Source organism: Rana temporaria, chromosome 12 (genome assembly GCF_905171775.1).
Source record: "Rana temporaria chromosome 12, aRanTem1.1, whole genome shotgun sequence".
NCBI classification, from domain to species: domain Eukaryota; kingdom Metazoa; phylum Chordata; class Amphibia; order Anura; family Ranidae; genus Rana; species Rana temporaria.
This window is the reverse complement of record NC_053500.1, coordinates 19,031,609-19,056,290: the sequence shown is the minus strand read 5'-3', so window position 1 is coordinate 19,056,290 and position 24,682 is coordinate 19,031,609. Positions and strand designations below refer to the sequence as shown.

Genomic DNA, 24,682 nt, shown 5'->3' with positions numbered 1-24,682 from the left:
GCAGCTTCCAATGTTAAACAGACGGCCAAAAAGGGTTTGGATTTGCAGCTTCAAGGTGGGAATGACGCTCTTTGAATGAGGGTTGGAGCGCCAATAAAATTAGGCCTTGGCCGAGGAAGCTGGTCTGGCAGTGAAGGAGTTATTGACGAGATTTAAAGTGTAACTTTAACAGAAGAAAATAATGGCAAACAGGAAGAATTTTATATAATTAAAGATCCTTACCTGGCTTCCGCCCATACACTACCGCTCAGTGTACAATTTTGCATACGCTGAGAGGCATGGGAGTTACATCATCTTTGCCCGGCCAAAGGAAAATGGCTGAAGTTCGGTAGCCAGAAACCACCCAGCTGAAGATGTCAGTGGGCAGCGTCCTGCTCCGCTCTGTCTCCCCCTCTGCATGGGGCAAGTTAGGAAAGGGCAGAGCTGCGGGGGGTGGCTGTGCAATATGCAGGGTGTAGGGGGGGGGCTATGAGATGTGCAGGGGGGCTGTGTAATGTAAAGGGGTCCAGGGGGCTATGTAATGTAAAGGGGCCCAGAGGTGCGGCGGGCTGTGTAATGTAAAGGGGCCCAGAGGTGCGGGGGGCTGTGTAATATAAAGGGGTCCAGAGGGCTGTGAAATGTAAAAGGAGCCAGAGGTGCAGGGTTGTGTAATGTAAAAGGGTCCAGAGAGCTGTGTAACATAAAGGGGTCCAGAGGGCTGTGTAATGTAAAAGGAACCAGAGGTGCAGGGCTGTGTAATGTACAGGGGTGCAGTGTAATGTAAAGGGGTCCAGAGGGTTGTGTAATGTAAAAGGAACCAGAGGTGCAAGTATGTGTAATGTAAAGAGGTCCAGGGGGGCTGTGTAATGTAAAGAGGCCCAGAGGGCTGTGTAATGTAAAGAGGTCCAGGGGGCTCTGTAATGTAAAGAGGCCCAGAGGGCTGTGTAATGTAAAGGGGTCCAGAGGGATGTGTAATGTAAAAGGAACCAGGGGTGCAGGGCTGTGTTATGTAAAGAGGTCCAGGGGGCTGTGTAATGTAAAGGGGTCCAGAGGGCTGTGTAATGTAAAAGGAACCAGAGGTGCAGGGCTGTGTAATGTAGAGGTCCAGAGGTGCAGGGGGCTGTGTAATGTAAAGAGGTCCAGGGGGGCTGTGTAACGTAGAGGCCCAGAGGTGCAGGGGGCTGTGTAATGTAAAAGGAACCAGAGGTGCAGTGCTGTGTAATGTAAAGAGGTCCAGGGGGGCTGTGTAATGTAAAGAGGCCCAGAGGTGCAGGGGGCTGTGTAATGTAAAGGCATCCAGAGGGCTGTGTAATGTAAAAGGAACCAGAGGTGCAGGGTGCTGTGTAATGTAAAGGGGTCCAGAGGTGCAGGGGGCTGTGTAATGTAAAGGGGGCCAGAGGTGCAGGGGGCTGTGTAATGTAAAGGGGTCCAGAGGTGCGGAGCTATGTAAAGGGGTCCAGACCCCTCCAGCGATGCCAGAGCCTTTGAGGGAGTGAACCTGTACTGTTGTCATTACTGTTAGTATAATCTTCATTTATTAGCAAATGAATGCGGCCTGAATCCGGAAGAGGAAAAAGGTTTCTGACCCTCTGATCTAGATGGACCAATGCTGACGGAGTCAATCTAGATGGGCCCTTCCTGACGGAGTCACTCTAGATAGGCCGTTCCTGACGGAGTCACTCTAGATGGGTCGTTCCTGACGGAGTCAATCTAGATGGGCCGTTCCTGACGGAGTCACTCTAGATGGGTCGTTCCTGACGGAGTCACTCTAGGTGGGTCGTTCCTGACGGAGCCACCTTAGATCGGTCGTTCCTGACGGAGTCACTCTAGATGGGTCGTTCCTGACGGAGCCACCTTAGATCGGTCGTTCCTGACGGAGTCACTCTAGATGGGTCGTTCCTGACGGAGCCACCTTAGATCGGTCGTTCCTGACGGAGTCACTCTAGATGGGTCGTTCCTGACGGAGCCACCTTAGATCGGTCGTTCCTGACGGAGTCACTCTAGATGGGCCGTTCCTGACGGAGTCACTCTAGATGGGTCGTTCCTGACGGAGCCACCTTAGATCGGTCGTTCCTGACGGAGTCACTCTAGATGGGTCGTTCCTGACGGAGCCACCTTAGATCGGTCGTTCCTGACGGAGTCACTCTAGATGGGCCGTTCCTGACGGAGTCACTCTAGATGGGTCGTTCCTGACGGAGCCACCTTAGATCGGTCGTTCCTGACGGAGTCACTCTAGATGGGTCGTTCCTGACGGAGCCACCTTAGATCGGTCGTTCCTGACGGAGTCACTCTAGATGGGCCGTTCCTGACGGAGTCACTCTAGATGGGTCGTTCCTGACGGACCCACCTTAGATCGGTCGTTCCTGACGGAGTCACTCTAGATGGGCCGTTCCTGACGGAGTCACTCTAGATGGGTCGTTCCTGACGGAGTCAATCTAGATGGGCCATTCCTGACAGAGTCAGTCAATGAAAGTGTAGAGCAGGGATATGCAATTAGCAGACCCCCAGCTGTTGCAAAACTACAAGTCCCATCATGCCTCGCCTCTGGGTGTCTTGCTTATGGGTGTCAGAGTCTTGCTATGCCTCATGGGACTTGTAGTTCTGCAACAGCTGGAGGTCCGCTAATTGCATATCCCTGGTGTAGAGCAACACACTGACTTTATCACATACCGGGTACATACACTCTGGGGGTATCTCTACCTTGATTAAGGCTCCTGTTCGAGCTGAAGAAAAACAGCCCCCAAGCATGATGCTGCAAACATATCTTTCCGAAATTATGGGCAAAAAGTTCAACCTTGGTTTCATCAGACCATAACACATTTTCCCACATGCTTTTGGGAGACTTCCGGTGCATTTTTGCAAAATTTAGCCGGAACTGGATGTTTTTCTTCGTAAGAAAAAGGCTTCCGTCTTGCCACCCTACCCCATAACCCAGACATATGAAGAATACGGGAGATTGTTGCCACATGTAACACATACTCGGAACTTCCTCCAGATCCTTTAAAGGGGTGGTTCCCCTAAAAATAAACTTTTAACATTGCATTTCCCACATTGACAATTAGAATTGGCTGGTTTTATTAAAAAAAACGTCCGTAAGTACCGTTTGCTGTAGGCGTTCTCACCGCCACTTCTGGGTACGATGGTGGGGCTGGGCGTTCCTAATTGATGGGACAGGCATCCGACCGACGTATACATCGCGTCACGAGATGCCGAAAGAAGCCGGACGGTGCGCATGCGCCGTATAGAGCCGCACCGACGTGCGGCATCTCGTGACGCGATGTATGCGTCGGTCTGATGCCTGTCCATCAATTAGGAACGCCCATCCCCACCATCGTACCCGGAAGTGGCGGTGAGAACGCCTACAGCAAACGGTACTTAGACGTTTTTTTTTAATAAAACCAGCCAATTCTAATTGTCAATGTGGGAAATGCAATGTTAAAAGTTTATTTTTAGGGGAACCACCCCTTTAATGTTACTGTAAGCCTCTTGGCAGCCTCCCTGACCAGTTTTTCTTTCCGTCTTTTCATCAATTTTGGAGGGACATCCAGCTCTTGGTAATGTGTGAGTGAATAATTCCTGCGCTGTCTGAGACTAAAACCTAGGGGGGCACTGCTGCAAACACCTGAAAACCTGACCCTAAACAGGAAAAAAGGTATTTGCGCTGCAAAGAAAAGGTAAAAGAGTGATGAAAAGTAAACAATATTGTATATATATTTTAAAAAAAAGTGTCCATCTATATATATATATATACAGGGGTCTCCAAACTTTTCAAACAAAGGGCCACTTTATTGTCCTTCAGACTTTAGGAGAGCCAGCAGAGGCAAAACATGTCACAGGCCCAGCATCAGTGAGAATAAATATGGCCATAGGGTTGGTAGCCAATAGGAGGAGGTGTATTCCCCCATTAGTAGGAGCAATAGTATCCCATCATTAGGATCGGTGGAAGATATAGTGCCCCATTGTTGGTGTCAGTGGTGAACGTTCCTCATATCACTGGGAGGAATTGAGCCCCAAGGGCTGGATAAGGACTAGCAAAGGGCCACATCTGGCCCTCAGGCCACAGTTTGGAGACCCCTGATCTATAACAATAAATGCAACATTTAGTTTACTGCATTTATCACTTCTCTATTTGTAATGCGACACACACTTTTCTACAGGATCATCCAACATTCCCTTTACGTAGTATTCATCACGTTGTGGTTATTGGTATAGACCAGGGGTCTCCAAACTGCGGCCCGAGGGCCAGATGTGGCCCTTTGCTAGCCTTTATGTGGCCCTTGGGGCATTATTCCTCCAACTGATATGAGGCACTATTCCTCCCACTGACACCAACAAGGGGGTGCTATTTCTTCTACGGATATCAATGATGGGATACTATTTCTCCTGCTGATAGGGGCCCTAATCCTCCTCCTACTGACCACCAACCCTGAGGCCATATTTATTCTCACCGGTGTTGGTCCCGGGACATTTTCTGCCCCCACCGGCCACAATCCGGGCCCTCCTAAAGTCAGGACAATAAAGTGGCCCTTTGTTTGAAAAGTTTGGAGACCCCTGGTATAGACGGACACTTTTTATACACATACAATATTGTTTGCTTTCCATCACTCCTCTTTGCAGCGCAAATACCACCATTTATTCAGTTCTTGGCAATGTCACTGTTGTGCCATATTTTCTTTACTTGATGACTGTCTTCCATGGTATATTCAACACCTTGGGAAAAAAAATGTGTACCTCCTGATACCTTTTACCAATGAGGTCCCTCGGATGCTATGGAAGCCATCTGCGGACCATGGCTTTTGCTGTAGGATGTGACTAAGAAAATGTCAGGAAAGACCTACTACAACAGCTGAACTTTATTTGGGGTTAATCAGAGGCACTTTAAATGATGGGAGGTGTGTACTGACTCCTATTTAACATGAGTTTGAATGCGATTGCTTAATTCTGAACACGGCTACATGCCCAGTTATAAGAGCATGTTGTACACTTACACAACCACATTATTTTAACTGCTGAACTGGCCAAGATTCAAAGAATACAAGTATGGCTGGCCTAACTAAAACCCTTACACAATTCTGATCCACATTTTGCTCTCAAGTAGACTACAACAGTGGTTCTCAATCCTCAGGTACCCCCAACGGGCCACGTTTTGGGAGCTTCCCAAAGAGAAGATAGAGCTCATCAATACCACGTTACTGATTTAAAACAGCTATGCAAAATAAAGGAAAACCTGAAAGTATAACTCATTAGGGGTACTTGAGGACTGAGGTTGAGGACCACAATACACACATGATAACCTTAAAGGGGTGCTCGTCATTTTTAATGTTTATTAAAAGTCAGCAGCTACAAAAAGTGTAGCTGCTGGCTTTTAATAAACATACTCACCTGCTCCACGTTCCAGCGACGCGCTGGCCGGGGCTCCGCCCCCCCCTTCTGCGGCGTCTCCATTCTGTGTGGGCACCCGGCAGTGACAGCTTTCGGCTTCACGGCCGGGCACCCACTGCGCATGCGGCGCTGCACCATCCAATTGGACAGGCGATCGCCTGGGACTTGTCACATGTCCCAGGTGATCACCTACAGGGAGGGGCTGCCAAAAGGCAATATGACGTATCGCCTTAGCAGCCCTTAGGCGGAGGTCCCACTCCTCCTGAAGCCCCCACAAAAAAATGACTGGCATGTAAGGGGGCGAGGAGTGGATTAAGCGGAAGTTCCACTTTTGGGTGGAACTCCGCTTTAAGGGCCCATTGTACACTGCTGCTGCTAAATGGACATTCAGAGGCAGTCCAAATGCCCCTGAACTCACTCAATGTTATCTTATGTGTACATGTACACAGGGTCGTTCAGTTGTTTTTACTCAGTTGCGTTTAGTGTTTTTTTTTTGGAAAGCAAAAAAAATGAGTTCAGACGCCAAGTTTAGAGGCACCAAATTCTTCTAAACGCAGTAACCCACATTTAGTTTATAGGCGTTTTTCGGAATTTGAAACGCTTCTAAAAACACAAACGTGGCAAAACTGACACTTTATAAACGTGGGTTACCATCTGTCACGCTAAATCGTTCAGGAGAGGTTGTAAAAAAAAACATCCCGTGTACATGAAGCCTAAAACACTGGCCACCACTCATGGCCCAGAAAACTTTTTACAGGGTGCATTTAATTGGCAGTCTTGGTCCCCCCGAGCTTCCCATTTGACTGGATTGGGCACATAAAGACCATTAACAGCTCCAAAAAAACACAAACAAAGCCACACTTTTTTTATTTCTTTTTCTCAAGACTTTATTTTTCTTTACAAAGGTTCATTTCAAAGGTTTCTTCTTTTAAAAGTTCCTAGAAGAGAAAAAAAAAATCAATTCGTGATATACATGAAGCAGAAAAAAACAGTTCCACTATAACAAATGCAGACTGGTGTAGAATATCCCTCCCCCCCCCCTTTAGTTTTCCAAACTCTGAATTTACCAACTGATAAAGGACTGTAGGCTCCAAACTATGGTCTGGAGCCAACAAGGGTGCAACTACTGTCCCTGCCCTCATGACATGAGAATCATGCCCCCCACACCTGAAGTGCCAGTTAAATAAACCAACAGTGGAGCAAAGCATATGTTTCATACACTCAAAGGAATAAAATTGTATTTTCTATCAGTTCTCTGCAAACTGTTCTTGGCAGTTCCCAAGTTTTATGCCAAGACAGACAGGGCAATAACTGCAAGCAACCCTTGTTACATCATCTGCCAATCACCCCCTTCAACTAGATCAGGGATATGCAATTAGTGGACCTCCAGCTGTTGCAGAACTACAAATCCCATGAGGCATAGCAAGACTCTGACAGCCACAAGCATGACACCCAGAGGCAGAGGCATGATAGGACTTGTAGTTTTGCAACAGCTGGATATCCGCCAATTGCATATCCCTGGCCTAGATGGACTTTTTTCAACCAGACCATGTAACCCCTTATTCACCACCTATGAACTTGCACCTGGGATTAGAGAAATTAGAAATAAGCTTCTTTGAAACATTAACCCAAACTTACTTTGAAACAATACCATCAGCTTTTGCCAACCTGAGAATGGCATCGTTGGATTCACCCTGTAAAAAATAATAAAAATTGATTTAAAGAGAATATTTTGCATGAAAAAAAAAAAAAAATACTACAAAGTTCTGAAATCCAGGCAGACTTTAGGCAATAAGACTCAAATTTAGGTGGATTACCCAACTAACCCCTTTCTGCCTAAGCCTGGCATTTGTTGCTTACAAGTTAAAAAAACGATTTTTGCTAGAAAATTACTTAGAACCCCCAAATGTGTGTATATTTTTTTAGCAGAGACCCCTAGAGCAGGGATATGCAATTAGCGGACCTCCAGATGTTGCAAAACTACAATTCCCATCATGCCTCTGCCTTTGGGTGTCATGCTTGTGGCTGTCAGAGTCTTGCTATGCCTCATGGGAATTGTAGTTCTGCAACATCTGGAGGTCTGCTAATTGCATATCCCTGCCCTAGAGAATAAAATGGCAGTCACTGCAATATTTTATGTCACACTGTATTTGTGCAGTGGTCTTTCAAAACTTTTTTGGGGAAAAATACACACTTGAATTAAGGAAAAAAAATAATAACTTTTATTCCCTAAATAGCTTCCTTTACCTTAGTGCAGTCCTCCTTCACTTACCTCATCCTTCCATTTTGCTTTTAATGTCCTTATTTTTCTGAGAAATCCTCACTTCCTGTTCTGTCTGTAACTACACAGTAATGGGAGGCTTTTTCCCTGGTGTGGAGAAAGCCTCTTGAGGGGGCGAGCAGGAGTGTCAGGACGCCCACTAACACACAGCTCCTTTATCTGTAAAGTAGAGAGTGTCCTGACCCTCCTGCTTGCCCCCTCCCCCCTCAAGAGGCTTTCTCCACAATAGGGAGAAAGCCTTGCATTACTGTGTGGAGTTACAGACAGAAGAACAGGAAGTGAGGATTTCTCAGAAGAAATAAGGACATTTAAAAGCAAAATGGAAGGATGAGGTAAGTGAAGGAGGACTGCACTAAGGTAAAGGAAGCTATTTAGGGGAAAAAAATTACCTTTACAACCCCTTCAATTTTGTGAAAGATGTTACACCGAGTAGATATAACCAACATGTCACGCTTTAATATTGCGCACACTTGTGGAATGGCGGCAAACTACGATACTTAAAAATCTAATGCCCCTTTCACACCAGAGTTTTTCAGGCGGCTTGGCACTAAAAATAGCGCCTAAATAACACCTGAAAAACTCCCGCCGCAGCATTCTCAATGTGAAAGCCCTCTGGCTTTCACACTAAGGCGATGCGCTGCCGGAAGAGAAAAAAATCTCCTGCAAGCAGCATCTTTGATACAGTGAGAGGAGCGTATGGGACACCACGGTAATACCGCAGGCAATGCGCCCCCTGCAGTGGCGCATTACCAGCTATATTAGCCCTTTTTCAGCAGCTAGCGCCCAAATTCCGCGGCAATCCCGACAGTATAGCGCCGCTATACCGCCATCGCACGTCCTGCACCAGTGTGAAAAGGGCCTAAGCGATGCTTTAAAAATTTCTACAGTTCACCAGTTTAGTTACAGAGGAGGTTTTGTGCTAGAATTATTGCTCTCTAACAATTGCACCAATGTCTCACATGTCTGGTTTACATTTGCAGTCGCGACTTATGTATGCGTTTGCTTCTGCGCTCAAGCACTGAGGGATGGGGCACTTAATATTTTTTCCTTTTTTTACTCTGTCCTTTTGAGAGAAAAAAAAATGTCACCACTTTTATTGCTGTCAGGAGCGCAACATCCCTTGTGACAGTGATAGGCAGTGACAAGTACACTTTATTGAGAGATCTGGGGTCTATAAGACTGGCAGCAGTGGGAGCCAATGGTGCCTGTATCTCAGCCAATAAGGTGGGAGAGATCATGATCCCCATGACTAAGCTCCAAGGGGCAGAGCAAAATGTTGGGGGCATGGCCTGCCTGGAGTCCAAGCTGAGGTTGCCACTTTCATACAGATTTGAGGGACTACATGGATCTGTTCCTTCTGTACAAGCCAGGGCTAGGACCTGGAACAAGCTCCATCCCGAGCCAGTACCAGTGGGGGATGCAGTGAAAACAAGGGTCTTCAAACTACGGCCCTCCAGTTGTTTAGGAACTACAATTCCCATCATGCCTAGTCATGTCTGTGAATGTCAGAGTTTTGCAATGCCTCATGGGATGTGTAGTTCTGCAACAGCTGGAGGGCCGTAGTTTGAGGATCCCTGCTCAAAGATCTATATACCCCTTGCTTCAATAGAGCCTGAGCACCTAAGTTTCATTGGCCCGGAGGAGGGAGAGACCCGGGTCTTGTGCACAATCGCTGGATCGGGATTGGGTAAGTATTAAGGGGGAGCTGCACACTAAGCATGAAGGTAAAAAACATTCAGCCTTTACCACCACTTTCGTACAATCATATTCTCATGACTACCTTATATACAAGTCTAACTTGTACCATTAGGTTAAGCTGATGGGGACGCATATTCCGAAAATGTATTAACCCCCTTTCTGAAACTTCAATATTTTAAACTAGTGGCAAGATCGTACATGGAGATTTTCCTTATTTCCCGACCAAACAGAAAGCAAGAGTAAACCTTTCCAATGGAGTCACACCTGAGGGGTTCTAACCCCTTCCTGTTCTGCCCTAAAGTTTTACCTGGAGTAGCACTTTAACATGAATTTTATAGACGACCACCCATTAGTACTTTCTCACTTACCATCCTACGAATGGTGCCGCAGATAGCGTAGGTCTTGCACTGGCCATTTACTCTGCCTGTCACCTTATCGACCTAGAAGAGAAAGACGCTGATCACGCTGTCCAGTCACCACCTTTGTTTGCAGTCCTGTCTTACTCTAGTAGGTGGTGTGTGTGATACCAGCTACACAGAAAACTATCAATCACGTCAACTCAAGACTGATTTTGCCCATACAGGGCATCCAAAGAAGTATTCACAGCGCTTCACTTTTTCCACATTTTGTTATGCTACAACCTTATTCCAAAATGGATTCAATTAATTTTCCTCAAAATTCTACAAATACCCCATAATGACAATGTGAAAGAAGTTTGTTTAAAATGTATGCAAATAAATAAAATTCCATGTATATAAATATTCACAGCCTTTGCCATGACAACCAAAATGGAGCTCAGGAGCATCCCGTTTCCACTGATCATCCTTGAGATGTTTCTACAACTTGATTGGAGTCCACCTGTGGTACATTTAGTTGATTGGACATGATTTGGAAAGGCACACACCTGTCTATATATAAGGTCCCGCAGTTATCAGTGCATGTCAGAGCACAAACCAAGCCATGAAGTCCATCATCCGTAAATGGGTTGGAATCACCAGGACTCTTCCTAGAGTGGGCCGCCCGGCCAAACTGAGAAAATCGGGGAAGGGCCTTAGCCAGGGAGGCGACCAAGAACCCGATGGTCACCGACAGAGCTTCAGCTTTTCTCTGGAGAGAGAACCTTCCAGAAAAACAAATATCTCTGCAGCATGCCAACAATCAGGCCTGTATGGTAGAGTGGCCAGACGGAAGCCACTCTTCAGTAAAAGGCACATGACAGCCAGTCTGAAGTTTGCCAAAAGGCACCTGAAGGACTCAGACCATGAGAAACAAAATTCTCTAGTCTGATGAAACAAAGATTGAACTCTTTGGCCTGAATGACAAACGTCATGCCTGGAGGAAATCAGGCACCGCTCATCACCTAAACAAAACCGTACATACAGTGATAAAGTGAAAAATGAACTAAAGCGCAAGCCAACAGTGAAATGACTGGTGTATAAATCCAATTGCAGCTCGAATCTAGTATGTGCCAACAAAAAGGTATGGAAATTGAAGTGGTAAACGCAAAATTGAAACAATAAAACTGTAGAACAGTGAATTACAATCTAATGAGTGCAAACCATAAAAATGATTTACATAACACCAAAACACTGAACTGTGAAAAGTGTGAAATAATTCTTAAATAAAGTGAACAAAATAAAGTCCAAAATATTTCACAGTTCAGTGTTTTGGTGTTATGTAAATCATTTTTATGGTTTGCACTCATTAGATTGTAATTCACTGTTCTACAGTTTTATTGTTTCAATTTTGCGTTTACCACTTCAATTTCCATACCTACAGTGAAGCATGGTGGTGGTAGCATCATACTGTGGGGATGTTTTTCAGAGGCAGGAACTAGGAGACTAGACAGGATCGAGGGAAAGATAAATGCAGCAATGTACAGAGACATCCTTGATTGAAAACCTGCCCCAGAGCGCTCTGGGCCTCAGACTGGAGCGAAAGTTCAACTTCCAACAGGACAACGACCCTAAGCACACAGCCAACAAAGGAGTGGCCTTATGAGACAACTCTGAATGTCCTTGAGTGGCCCAGCCAGAGCCCAGACTTGAACCCGATGGAACATCTCAGGAGAGATCTGAAAATGGCTGAGCACCGACCCTCCCCATCCAACCTGATGGAGCTTGAGAGGTTATGCAAAGAATGGGAGAAACTGCCCAAAATAGGCATGTCAGGCTTGTAGCATCATACTCAGACTTTAGGTTGTAATGGGTGCCAAAGGTGCTTCAACAAAGTATTGAGCAAAGGTTACATGTTATTTTTTTATTTTAAATAGGCAAAGATTTCAAACAAACTTCTTTCACATTGTCACTATGGGGTATTGTTTACAGAATTTGAAGAAAATAATACATGTAATACATTTTGGAATAAGGCTGTAATATAATGGAAGAAGTGAAGCGCTGTGAATTCTTTCTGGATGTACAGCAGTTGAAGCTTAATTATCAAGAAAAGCAGAAGCTGTAATGCTACAGTACTAGAGACAAAAAGGGTTCTTCTACTTTCACACACCTCTTCTATTACATCATGCTGATCATTTTCACATAAATATCTTGACACATTAAGTGTTATACCAAAATGCTATTTGATAACTTGTGATAAACAGAAAGGACTTGAGACAGGCCAAGTATGATTGAAGATAACAGGATTACAGTTCCAGAAGTGTGGACTCCATCCAGAGAAACAGATAAGCTTTGGTACATTCTGCTCCACTAAGGATATGAAGGAAAATATTTCACATTCCCATCTCTCACTGAAAGCTGACCAGAATAAGTTTCCTACATTTTCAGCTATGACGACTAGAGGATTAACAATGGTTTTCAATAGGAACCTTAAAGGGCTTTACTACAAAGGCCGGCATTTCACTGCTGTAACTGAATCACCTCCACACTACCACTTCTATTGTCAAGAAATGGAGCAGCTATCTATGGCAGACTAGAGGACAGCAGGGTGTGCCAACCAACTGACCAGAGCGCTCCATAGTACCCGGGACATCGGGCTTTGGGGTTGTGCAGAGGAGTTTAAAATACTTCTCAGATCATTGATCGTTGTATTTGACCTCCTGACCTGCTTCTAGCAGGTTTTGCATTCCTAAACCACAGTCACACTAAACCATGTTTAATCACTGCTGGGCTTTTTATTGTTTACTAAAACGAAAAAAGGACCAAAAATTTTGAAAAAACTCAGTTTGTTATAAAATATTGAAAACGGGTAATTTTTCCCCTTCACTGATGTGGGCTGATGAGGCTGCACAGATAGACACTGATAAGGCAGCACTGATTGGCGGTACTGTAGGCACTGGTGATGGGCATAGAAAATGCAGTCGCGGTTCTGTGTGAAGGACCGATGTCCCTCTGACAGAAGCCACTGATCGGCTTTTTTCCCCCCTTACGCTGACAGCGGAGGGGGAAAAATACAATACAGATTAGCGATCATTAGCTGATCACGTGGTAAGGGGCTGGGATCGACCCCTTACTCTGATCAGCCAAGCCTCAGGCTGATCAGAGGGTGACCCGGAGAGAGCACTTGCTCAGGGGTACGTCCATGGAACTCCCGTCTTTCGGCTATACTGTAGGTGCCAAGTAGTTAAACTTACGAGGAAGCTGTAGTTTTGTTCTCAACGTCCTCTGCACCTGCTAGAAAAATTGTGGTAAGTTTTCCCAGAATGGGGAAATTCAGACCCTAAACTGAGCACATCAAACCCATTACTAAAAAAAAAAAAAAAAAAAATCAAGGCGGCGGTACCCTACAACCTGAATTTGGCATTCCTTGCCCCCACAGACCAGTATCAGAATGAGCTTCCCTCTCTACAAAGTCACACAATTCTAAGAAAGTCAATGAGATGACATGGAGCCGCTTACCTCTGCGACATTCATCTGGACAGAAGCGTGGTCCTTGGCATAAATGATTCTGTTGCTGGCAGAACTAAGGAGAAAAATAAAAAGAAAAGGTCTGGAACAGAATTCCACTACAGAGGTACTCTATCCCTTTGCACTCCAAAAACAAAATTGTTCTTTAGAATATGCCAAGGAGAACATGTCATTCCGGAGATCGTTTCAATTGTAGTCTTTTCTCACCCAAAAGGAAATTTAAACATCTCAAATCAAATACATTTTAAAGTCCAAAGTTAGCTGATTCCAGCTTTGTTCAGGTCTTCAGCCAGTGGGACGGGAGCCCAGGCAAGATGCAAAGTCACCCCACCCCCAAAAAAACATGCCAAAGGAGGGTGACAAAGCAGAAGCACTAAAAAAAAGTGCCTTCCATTGTCAGTGACCATGGATACCCAGACAAATAAAAGGTGAAACCCAATGGAGATACAGACTGCAATAAAAAAAACATCCAGAGGGTCTATCCCCTACTCTACAATAAAAGTATTAGTCTTTACACAAACACCCAGTTCTGCATTTTGGGGTTGGGCAAAGCATGTGTTCCTTGTATCTATTCAGAGAAATCTGTTAAATCCAGATTCTACATCAAAGCATTTTAACGGCAGCTGGATGTATTCTGAATGTACAGGTCTTTAATCACTTACTGCAGTCGTTCTACATCAGTACTTTGACATAGAATGCCGGGTCATGGCAGTAGATAGCTGCCATAAACCTGGAATTTTCGGAAACGGTGGGCGATCCTCTTTGTGATAAAAGTGGTCTCCTATGCAGATTCGCTAAGAGATCCCTTTTAGCGGGAGAGGTGCACACCCCAGCTGAAGCGGCTGCCCGTTCACTTCCTGGATTTACAGAGGCACACCTCAAGCTTTGCAGCTCTTGTTGGCCCCCTTCTGACTCACCCCCTCCTCCCTTTCTGTAAAGCTCAGGAGAGAGAGCTGTGCACAATGTCATAAGCCTAGGCTTGTTACCAGACAAGAAACAGGAAGTGGGCTGTATAAGGGATTTACTGGCAGAAAAAATATGTTTTACTATCCAAAGTAAAAACAACAAGGGCAGAAGATTTAATAGATGGAAAGAGGAAAAAATGACTGAAGTTCCGCTTTAAGTGGAGGCTTATGAGAACATTTATAAAAGGATGGACAAACATACGAATAAAGTATTTAAAGCGGATCTCCCGCAGCCATTTTTTTTGGGGGGGCATTAAATTATTTATGGCGTATAAACAGAGGACTCATGCTTCTGCTGTTTAAAGTCGTCCACTATCAGATTTCGTCTGGAATTAGAACCTTTTTAGCGCCGTTTCCATTTTGCTTGTGGGCACTGTGAACCCCACAAGCACTCATTTCCTTGTTCAGCAGTGACGTCGACTTCCGGGTTTTCATCTAAACGGGCGCCACATTCGGCTCTCCTATCACAGATTGCTCTGGAAGTGACGTCCCGTTGTCGTCATCTTGCTACACCGCTTGACCCATCTCACTCTATCATTACTGTGCATGAGTGTGGGGAGTAGCAAGATGGCGGCGACGGACGGAACGTCACTTCCGGATCAATCTGTGATGGGGAGCCTGATGTGACGAGCCAGCAGCGTCGTGCTTTAGGAAATCCCGCGATAACTCAGAGGAAACCTCTGCAGAAAAGCTCCCAGGAGGCATTGCGGGTAAAGGATATGACGCACTGCCCGCAGAATACCCGCAAAGGAGAGACAGGAAGCCGAGTGACAACTGCTGATAAAGGTACTATCCACAGAAGAAAAAAAAAAAAAAAACTTGCGTTCCTTAATGCATTCTTGTCTGCTTTTGGATTAAGCTAAAATATGGGAGTACAGCGACGTCATCACAAAGCTGAAATAAATGAAAATACTCGTACCATTTACGGGGGACGTACAAGTCCACAAATTCACCGGCGTCGTTCTGCATTTTGCACCTTGGATAGAGTCACGAGGACCTGTCAAGAAAATTAAGACTTTTTACTCTCACATGATTAAAAAATGAGGCCTTGTGGACAATTTTGTTTTTTCATTGAATACAATTTATTATGGAAAAAAAGACAATTAGGCCTACAGAGGACTAAGACCTCCAAAAATGTAAAACATTTTCCGTAAGGAAACCCCCCAGAGAAAATCACGGTGGACCCAATTTTTTTTCCAATATTTGTGTAACGATTTATGGAACGATAACGTTTCAGTAAAATACGTTAAAAGTGGAGCTCCACCCTAAAGTGGAACTCCCGCTGATCGGAACCCCCCCCCCCCCTCTGGTGTCACATTTGACACCTTTCAGGGGGGAGGGGGGTGCAGATACCTGTCTAAAGACAGGTATTTGCACCCACTTCCGGCCACACAGTTTCGGGTTTACTGCAGGCATGACGTCACCTCCCGTCCTCCCCCCATTGTGCTCTTGGAACACTCGGCTCCCAGAGCACAGCGGGAGCCAATCAGCGGCGCAGCGCAATTCGTGCATGCGCCGTAGGGAACCGGGTAGTGAAGGCGGAGCGCTTCACTTCCTGGTTCCCTCACTGAGGATGGCGGGGGGAGCAGCAGAGTGACGTGCGATCGCTCGTCCTCTGCTGCGGACGGCGCTGGACTCCAGGACAGGTAAGTGTCCTAATAATAAAAGTCAGCAGCTGCAGTATTTGTAGCTGCTGGCTTTTATTTTTTTTAGTGGCACATCCGCTTAAAATTTGGGGCACATAAACCTACCACCCAATTTCTGGGCAAAAAAAAAAAAAAATGAGGCTGCACCAGGAAGAGAATTAACATGTCAAGCCTTAAAATTGGAAAATTATACTTTTCCATGGGCGAGGCTTTAAAAGCCCAAACACACTGCATCAGTTTAGAGTGAATAATGGGCGTAGAATTATTGATGTCACTGTGGAGTGTGCGGCGATGTGTATCAGGGCTCACTTTTTGTGCATTGGCACCCCCAACTCTTGCATTTAGAGCCACATGTCGGGATGGGTGTAACCAAATGCTACTAAACTTTTTCATTACATAAGTGACAAAAAAAAAACCCTATCAGGGGTAGACAACCTCAGCCCTCCAGCTGTTTTGAAACTACAAGTCACATGAGGCATTGCAAGACCCCAACAATCACAGGCATGACTCCAAGAGGCAGAGGCATGCTGGGATTTGTAGTTTCACCACAGCTGGAGGGCCGAGGTTGCCTACCACTGCCCTATACGAGGCTTTTAGTGAAAAGTTTTCTTTAATGACACCGGGGGGCTAAAAGACCTCCAATGTCTGGCCTGTCGTCCAATGAAACGAACGCAGTGCAGATTGCACTCCATCAACCATACTGGCTCCCAGTCCCTATTTCCCTTCTCTTTCTTTCCTCCTCCCTCACAACTTCACTTTTATTCACCATATTTTTTTTCCACGCGTGTTCACACATTCCCCTCTTTGCTTCAGGCCATCTGAGTAGCTGTTAACATATATACTTATATCATTTTATACCATACATATTAGGCTAGCAGGACACTACTTCCTTGTGTATCCCCTGGCTACCGCACGGGACCCTGTAGGGTTACGCCCGCGGTTTTCATCTTGGCGGACCTGTCTAGGTGAGCAGCTCAGCCCGATATTTCTCCATTTGAATGATGTTGTATATTTTATTCAATAATTGTTTAATAATTTTTAGATTTTCTCATGAGGAAGCGGAATATTCCGCAAAACTAGTTGAGACTGCCATAACCCTCAACCCATCGTGTTTTTCTCCTTACCGGGGGACCTTCAGTATGGTGTTGTCATAGCTTATTATTTTAATTGTGTGACTATGTCTTGAATAAAGTTTATTTTGTGTTTTAAATATTTACCCTCATTTTTCATTTATGTACCTGTACCGCGATAGTCCTAATTGACCCATTTCTCCCCCCTTGGTTCATTGGTTCGGGGACCTTAGACCCAAAATATTTTCCATACTGGCTGAGGCACGACAGCAGGATCTAGAAGTATAACTATTGACTCTACGTCCAGGAGATCAAGGGAGGTATTTTGTGTAAAATATAGATGAGGGTGCACTGAGTAAATCATTAACTGACGGGAGGGCCCCATGTGTGCGGTAATTGGGGTGACTTTCGTTATGGGAAGAAGGGAACGTTGACAGGGATATCATTCTAATACCGTCACACCATGGAACCCAGGATCCCTTGGAGAGGTTGGGAAACCCTTGTGTCAGCTCCCCATGCACCCCCTATGTCTAAGTCACTCTGCGTCCATTAGAGGCACAGGGCAACAGAAAACATGGCATGGATTTCTTAAAATGGGACAGTAATATTGATCCACAATATCTCCCGGCAAATAGACACACCCAGGTTCTAAGAATGGGAGATCAGCAAATGGAGGTTTACTTATCCCCCTCCCCCCCCATGCCAAACAGAACCCACCATGCTGGTCTTGGGTTCGCTGGTTGGGGAATGAAGCCTGGGAAACAGATATGCACCACAGGGGATTGAGTGTTGCCAGGGTGTGTGCGCGAGGGGGGCTGTACATTGTATGCCGTGTTCAATTTGTGGGGGTTTTATGTGTATTTCGTAACATTTTAACCATCCTATGTGAGGCTGTTTAATGACAGGTTCTCTTTAAGGCATTGAATGTCCTTTAGACCCCCGATGCCCCCCCCCCTCTACTGAAGCAGATTGTGCTCTATTATCGTCTGCAATGCAAGAGACATTCTTCAGCGCATCACTTCCCGGGTTCTTGGAAAGGGAGATCAGTGAACAGAAGTTTGTAGCTCTCCCTGCCCCTCTACACTAAGGTCACCTCCATGTTGGTCCCGGACCCACCAATGAGAGCCCAGAGGATGATAGTGAAGACACATAGGAAGGAATTGACGGTCAGGGCGTGGATGTAATGTGATTTGGGATTACATGGCGATGACGTGTGTATAACCCCCTGCATGGGCTGGTTGGCAAGTAGTGTCAGCAAAGCTTCAACCCCGTCATTTCATTCCTTGCTGTGCCACCAGGGAGGGAGTCTTCTGTTCACTTCCTGTCCCGGTGACACAACAGGAAGTCATGGAAAAATCTGTGAAAACAAGCAGAACGTCCCTCTTAGCGCTATCACCATTTGAGAATGTCTGAGAACACAGCAGATCGAGGCTGGGGGGGGGTCACTAGTACAGAGGAGGAGAATCTCTCCAATGGGAGGACAGACAGCAATAGTAAAAGTCTGACAAAGGGCCCAACCCCCTCACCTATCCAGCCAAACACTAGAGACTCTGCCTGGGTGTGGACTGTGGGGGAGCAGAGAAGAGAACCTGTCCTGATGTAGGGATGGAGACAAGATTAATAGGATGGATGGTGAGGCCCATCCATTGGAAGACCCCATCAGGCTGGTTGCTATGGGGGACCACACTGAACCCCATTCTGAAGCTGGTTGCTATGGGGGACCACACTGAACACGATTCTAAAACTGGTTGCTATGGGACCATACTGACCCCCCCATTCTGAAGCTGGTTATGGGGACCACACTGACCCCCCCATTCTGAAGCTGGTTATGGGGACCACACTGACCCCCCAATTCTGAAGATGGTTTCTATGGGGGACCACACAGACCCCCCATTCTAAAACTGGTTTCTATGGGGGACCACACTGCCCCCCCCATTCTGAAGCTGGTTGCTATGGGGGCCACACTGCCCCCCCCCATTCTGAAGCTGGTTTCTATGGGGGACCACACTGACCCCCCCATTCTGAAGCTGGTTATGGGGACCACACAGACCCCCCAATTCTGAAGATGGTTTCTATGGGGGACCACACTGCCCCCCCATTCTGAAGCTGGTTGCTATGGGGGGCCACACTGCCCCCCCCATTCTGAAGCTGGTTGCTATGGGGGGCCACACTGCCCCCCCCATTCTGAAGCTGGTTTCTATGGGGGACCACACTGCCCCCCCATTCTGAAGCTGGTTTCTATGGGGGACCACACTGACCCCCCATTCTAAAGCTGGTTTCTATGGGGGACCACACTGACCCCCCCCCATTCTGAAGCTGGTTTCTATGGGGGACCACACTGACCCCCCCATTCTGAAGCTGGTTTCTATGGGGGACTACACTGCCCCCCCCATTCTGAAGCTGGTTTCTATGGGGGACCACACTGACCCCCCCATTCTAAAGCTGGTTTCTATGGGGGACCACACTGCCCCCCCCATTCTGAAGCTGGTTGCTATGAGGACCACACTGCCCCCCATTCTGAAGCTGGTTTCTATGGGGGACCACACTGCCCCCCCCCCATTCTGAAGCTGGTTACTATGGGGGACCACACAGACCCCCACCAATTCTGAAGCTGGTTTCTATGGGGGACCACACTGCCCCCCCCATTCTGAAGCTGGTTGCTATGAGGACCACACTGCCCCCCCATTCTGAAGCTGGTTTCTATGGGGGACCACACTGACCCCCCCATTCTGAAGCTGGTTTCTATGGGGGACCACACTGCCCCCCCCATTCTGAAGCTGGTTTCTATGGGGGACCACACTGACCCCCCCATTCTAAAGCTGGTTTCTATGGGGGACCACACTGCCCCCCCCCATTCTGAAGCTGGTTGCTATGAGGACCACACTGCCCCCCCATTCTGAAGCTGGTTTCTATGGGGGACCACACTGCCCCCCCCCATTCTGAAGCTGGTTACTATGGGGGACCACACAGACCCCCACCAATTCTGAAGCTGGTTTCTATGGGGGACCACACTGCCCCCCCCATTCTGAAGCTGGTTGCTATGGGGGACCACACTGCCCCCCCCATTCTGAAGCTGGTTGCTATGAGGACCACACTGCCCCCCCATTCTGAAGCTGGTTTCTATGGGGGACCACACTGCCCCCCCCCATTCTGAAGCTGGTTACTATGGGGGACCACACAGACCCCCACCAATTCTGAAGCTGGTTTCTATGGGGGACCACACTGCCTCCCCCCCATTCTGAAGCTGGTTTCTATGGGGGACCACACTGCCCCCCCCATTCTGAAGCTGGTTTCTATGGGGGACCACACTGCCCCCCCCATTCTGAAGCTGGTTTCTATGGGGGACCACACTGCCCCCCCCATTCTGAAGCTGGTTTCTATGGGGGACCACACTGCCTCCCCCCCATTCTGAAGCTGGTTTCTATGGGGGACCACACTGCCTCCCCCCCATTCTGAAGCTTGTTGCTATGGGGGACCACACTGACCCCCCCCATTCTGAAGCTTGTTGCTATGGGGGACCACACTGACCCCCCATTCAGAAGCTGGTTGCTATGGGTGCCCCCCCTGTGCTCTGACACATAAGCGGTGTCTGTCCCAGGCCGCCCTCGGCTGCTCCCTCCAGCACATGTCCGGCGACCACACAGAAGTGTGAAGATGATAACCCGAGGAGAAGACCTCATAGGCCGGTCCGGGGACTCCCCCAAAACATAAAGAGATCGCAGAGCCGGACCCTGACCCCCTACAGCCCTTCCAGGAGCCGCTCAGCCCCACAGAGACCGACCTCACCTCACACTCGTTGTAATGGCCGACACGAAAGAGAAGGAAGCTCCTCCCCCGGAAGAACTTTATTACATCGGCCCAGGAACATTTCCGGGTCATGTCTAGAACGTCTCTCTATGGTAATAGGCCTCCGGGAGCGCTTTCACTCCTGACCGCTAGGGGGCCGACGGCTACAAGGAAAAAGGGCGCCATTCAGAAAGGGACTCAGGAGTGAGGGCGGGGCTAATAAATCACAGTTGTCCGTAATTGGTAAGGATAGCTACGTGGGCGGTTCTTTTAGTTCAGGAAAAGTGCGGTCCAATCAGAACCGTCCAATCATGTTCTGTCCCAGAATTCCCTCACCGAGCCACGTGACTCCCAGTACAGACCCGCGAGAGGAGCACGTGACTGAAGACTTCTCTGTGTGAGAGACACCTCTCCTTCCTCCGGTCACAGGACTCCCCACAGACACCTCTCCCCCCTCAGGTCACAGGACTCCCCTCTCCTTCCTCGGGTCACAGGACTCCCCTCTCCTTCCTCAGGTCACAGGACTCCCCTCTCCTTCCTCGGGTCACAGGACTCCCCTCTCCTTCCTCAGGTCACAGGACTCCCCTCTCCTTCCTCGGGTCACAGGACTCCCCTCTCCTTCCTCAGGTCACAGGACTCCCCACAGACACCTCTCCTTCCTCAGGTCACAGGACTCCCCACAGACACCTCTCCTTCCTCAGGTCACAGGACTCCCCTCTCCCCCCTCAGGTCACAGGACTCTCCTCTCCTTCCTCGGGTCACAGGACTCCCCTCTCCTTCCTCAGGTCACAGGACTCCCCTCTCCTTCCTCAGGTCACAGGACTCCCCTCTCCTTCCTCGGGTCACAGGACTCCCCTCTCCTTCCTCAGGTCACAGGACTCCCCTCTCCTTCCTCGGGTCACAGGACTCCCCTCTCCTTCCTCGGGTCACAGGACTCCCCTCTCCTTCCTCAGGTCACAGGACTCCCCTCTCCTTCCTCAGGTCACAGGACTCCCCTCTCCTTCCTCGGGTCACAGGACTCCCCTCTCCTTCCTCAGGTCACAGGACTCCCCACAGACACCTCTCCTTCCTCAGGTCACAGGACTCCCCACAGACACCTCTCCTTCCTCAGGTCACAGGACTCCCCTCTCCCCCCTCAGGTCACAGGACTCTCCTCTCCTTCCTCGGGTCACAGGACTCCCCTCTCCTTCCTCAGGTCACAGGACTCCCCTCTCCTTCCTCGGGTCACAGGACTCCCCTCTCCTTCCTCAGGTCACAGGACTCCCCACAGACACCTCTCCTTCCTCAGGTCACAGGACTCCCCTCTCCTTCCTCAGGTCACAGGACTCCCCTCTCCTTCCTCGGGTCACAGGACTCCCCTCTCCTTCCTCAGGTCACAGGACTCCCCACAGACACCTCTCCTTCCTCAGGTCACAGGACTCCCCACAGACACCTCTCCTTCCTCCGGTCACAGGACTCCCCACAGACACCTCTCCTTCCTCAGGTCACAGGACTCCCCACAGACACCTCTCCTTCCTCCGGTCACAGGACTCCCCACAGACACCTCTCCTTCCTCAGGTCACAGGACTCCCCACAGACACCTCTCCTTCCTCAGGTCACAGGACTCCCCACAGACACCTCTCCTTCCTCAGGTCACAGGACTCCCCTCTCCCCCCTCAGGTCACAGGACTCTCCTCTCCTTCCTCGGGTCACAGGACTCCCCTCTCCTTCCTCAGGTCACAGGACTCCCCTCTCCTTCCTCGGGTCACAGGACTCCCCTCTCCTTCCTCAGGTCACAGGACTCCCCACAGACACCTCTCCTTCCTCAGGTCACAGGACTCCCCACAGACACCTCTCCTTCCTCCGGTCACAGGACTCCCCTCTCCCCCCTCAGGTCACAGGACTCCCCACAGACACCTCTCCTTCCTCAGGTCACAGGACTCCCCACAGACACCTCTCCCTCCTCGGGTCACAGGACTCCCCACAGACACCTCTCCTTCCTCCGGTCACAGGACTCCCCTCTCCTTCCTCAGGTCACAGGACTCCCCACAGACACCTCTCCTTCCTCCGGTCACAGGACTCCCCACAGACACCTCTCCTTCCTCAGGTCACAGGACTCCCCACAGACACCTCTCCTTCCTCCGGTCACAGGACTCCCCTCTCCTTCCTCAGGTCACAGGACTCCCCACAGACACCTCTCCCTCCTCAGGTCACAGGACTCCCCACAGACACCTCTCCTTCCTCAGGTCACAGGACTCCCCTCAGACACCTCTCCTTCCTCAGGTCACAGGACTCCCCACAGACACCTCTCCTTCCTCCGGTCACAGGACTCCCCACAGACACCTCTCCTTCCTCAGGTCACAGGACTCCCCACAGACACCTCTCCTTCCTCAGGTCACAGGACTCCCCTCTCCCTCCTCAGGTCACAGGACTCCCCACAGACACCTCTCCCTCCTCAGGTCACAGGACTCCCCACAGACACCTCTCCTTCCTCAGGACTCCCCACAGACACCTCTCCTTCCTCAGGTCACAGGACTCCCCACTGACACCTCTCCTTCCTCCGGTCACAGGACTCCCCTCTCCTTCCTCAGGTCACAGGACTCCCCACAGACACCTCTCCTCCCTCAGGTCACAGGACTCCCCACAGACACCTCTCCTTCCTCAGGTCACAGGACTCCCCACAGACACCTCTCCTCCCTCAGGTCACAGGACTCCCCACAGACACCTCTCCTTCCTCCGGTCACAGGACTCCCCACAGACACCTCTCCTTCCTCTGGTCACAGGACTCCCCACAGACACCTCTCCTTCCTCGGGTCACAGGACTCCCCTCTCCTTCCTCGGGTCACAGGACTCCCCACAGACACCTCTCCTTCCTCAGGTCACATGACTCCCCACAGACACCTCTCCTTCCTCGGGTCACAGGACTCCCCACAGACACCTCTCCTTCCTCGGGTCACAGGACTCCCCACAGACACCTCTCCTTCCTCGGGTCACAGGACTCCCCACAGACACCTCTCCTTCCTCGGGTCACAGGACTCCCCACAGACACCTCTCCTTCCTCGGGTCACAGGACTCCCCACAGACACCTCTCCTTCCTCGGGTCACAGGACTCCCCACAGACACCTCTCCTTCCTCAGGTCACAGGACTCCCCACAGACACCTCTCCTTCCTCCAGTCACAGGACTCCCCACAGACACCTCTCCTTCCTCGGGTCACAGGACTCCCCACAGACACCTCTCCTTCCTCAGGTCACAGGACTCTCCACAGACACCTCTCCTTCCTCCAGTCACAGGACTCTCCACAGACACCTCTCCTTCCTCCAGTCACAGGACTCCCCACAGACACCTCTCCTTCCTCAGGTCACAGGACTCCCCACAGACACCTCTCCCTCCTCAGGTCACAGGACTCCCCACAGACACCTCTCCTTCCTCCGGGTCACAGGACTCCCCACAGACACCTCTCCTTCCTCGGGTCACAGGACTCCCCAAAGACACCTCTCCCTCCTCAGGTCACAGGACTCCCCACAGACACCTCTCCTTCCTCAGGTCACAGGACTCCCCACAGACACCTCTCCCTCCTCAGGTCACAGGACTCCCCACAGACACCTCTCCTTCCTCAGGTCACAGGACTCCCCACAGACACCTCTCCTTCCTCAGGTCACAGGACTCCCCACAGACACCTCTCCTTCCTCAGGTCACAGGACTCCCCACAGACACCTCTCCTTCCTCGGGTCACAGGACTCCCCACAGACACCTCTCCTTCCTCGGGTCACAGGACTCCCCACAGACACCTCTCCTTCCTCAGGTCACAGGACTCCCCACAGACACCTCTCCTTCCTCGGGTCACAAGACTCCCCACAGACACCTCTCCTTCCTCCGGTCACAGGACTCCCCACAGACACCTCTCCTTCCTCAGGTCACCTGACACTCTGATGGGGTAACTAATAGCTGTCGCCCGATATAATGTCTGATATTTGGCCTTTTTTAAGATTTAATGGCCCCGCCCCCTTCACCCCACAAGGGTTCCTCCTCAC

The 24,682-nt window shown here is 49.1% G+C and overlaps 1 protein-coding gene across 1 annotated transcript; it reads right to left on the bottom strand.

The window, feature by feature from the left end:
* Positions 1–6,222: 6,222 nt before the first annotated feature.
* On the bottom strand, positions 6,223–20,776 carry RPS21 (ribosomal protein S21). Its single transcript, XM_040329998.1, has 6 exons — positions 20,671–20,776; positions 15,088–15,165; positions 13,195–13,258; positions 9,709–9,780; positions 7,000–7,055; positions 6,223–6,299 (listed from the first exon to the last, which is right to left on the bottom strand). Exons 2-6 carry the CDS (start codon positions 15,135–15,137, stop codon positions 6,290–6,292), a joined length of 252 nt encoding a protein of 83 aa, XP_040185932.1. The 5' UTR covers positions 15,138–15,165; positions 20,671–20,776; the 3' UTR covers positions 6,223–6,289.
* Positions 20,777–24,682: the final 3,906 nt, after the last annotated feature.

Coding starts and splice junctions, on each gene's coding strand:
- RPS21 (XM_040329998.1), bottom strand. CDS start 15,137: ATGCAGAACGACGCCGGTGAATTTGTGGACTTGTACGTCCCCCGTAAA. Junction 9,781..13,194: donor TCCAGATGAATGTCGCAGAG/GTAAGCGGCTCC, acceptor TTTCTCTTCTAG/GTCGATAAGGTGACAGGCAG. Junction 7,056..9,708: donor GCGGCACCATTCGTAGGATG/GTAAGTGAGAAA, acceptor TATTTTTTACAG/GGTGAATCCAACGATGCCAT.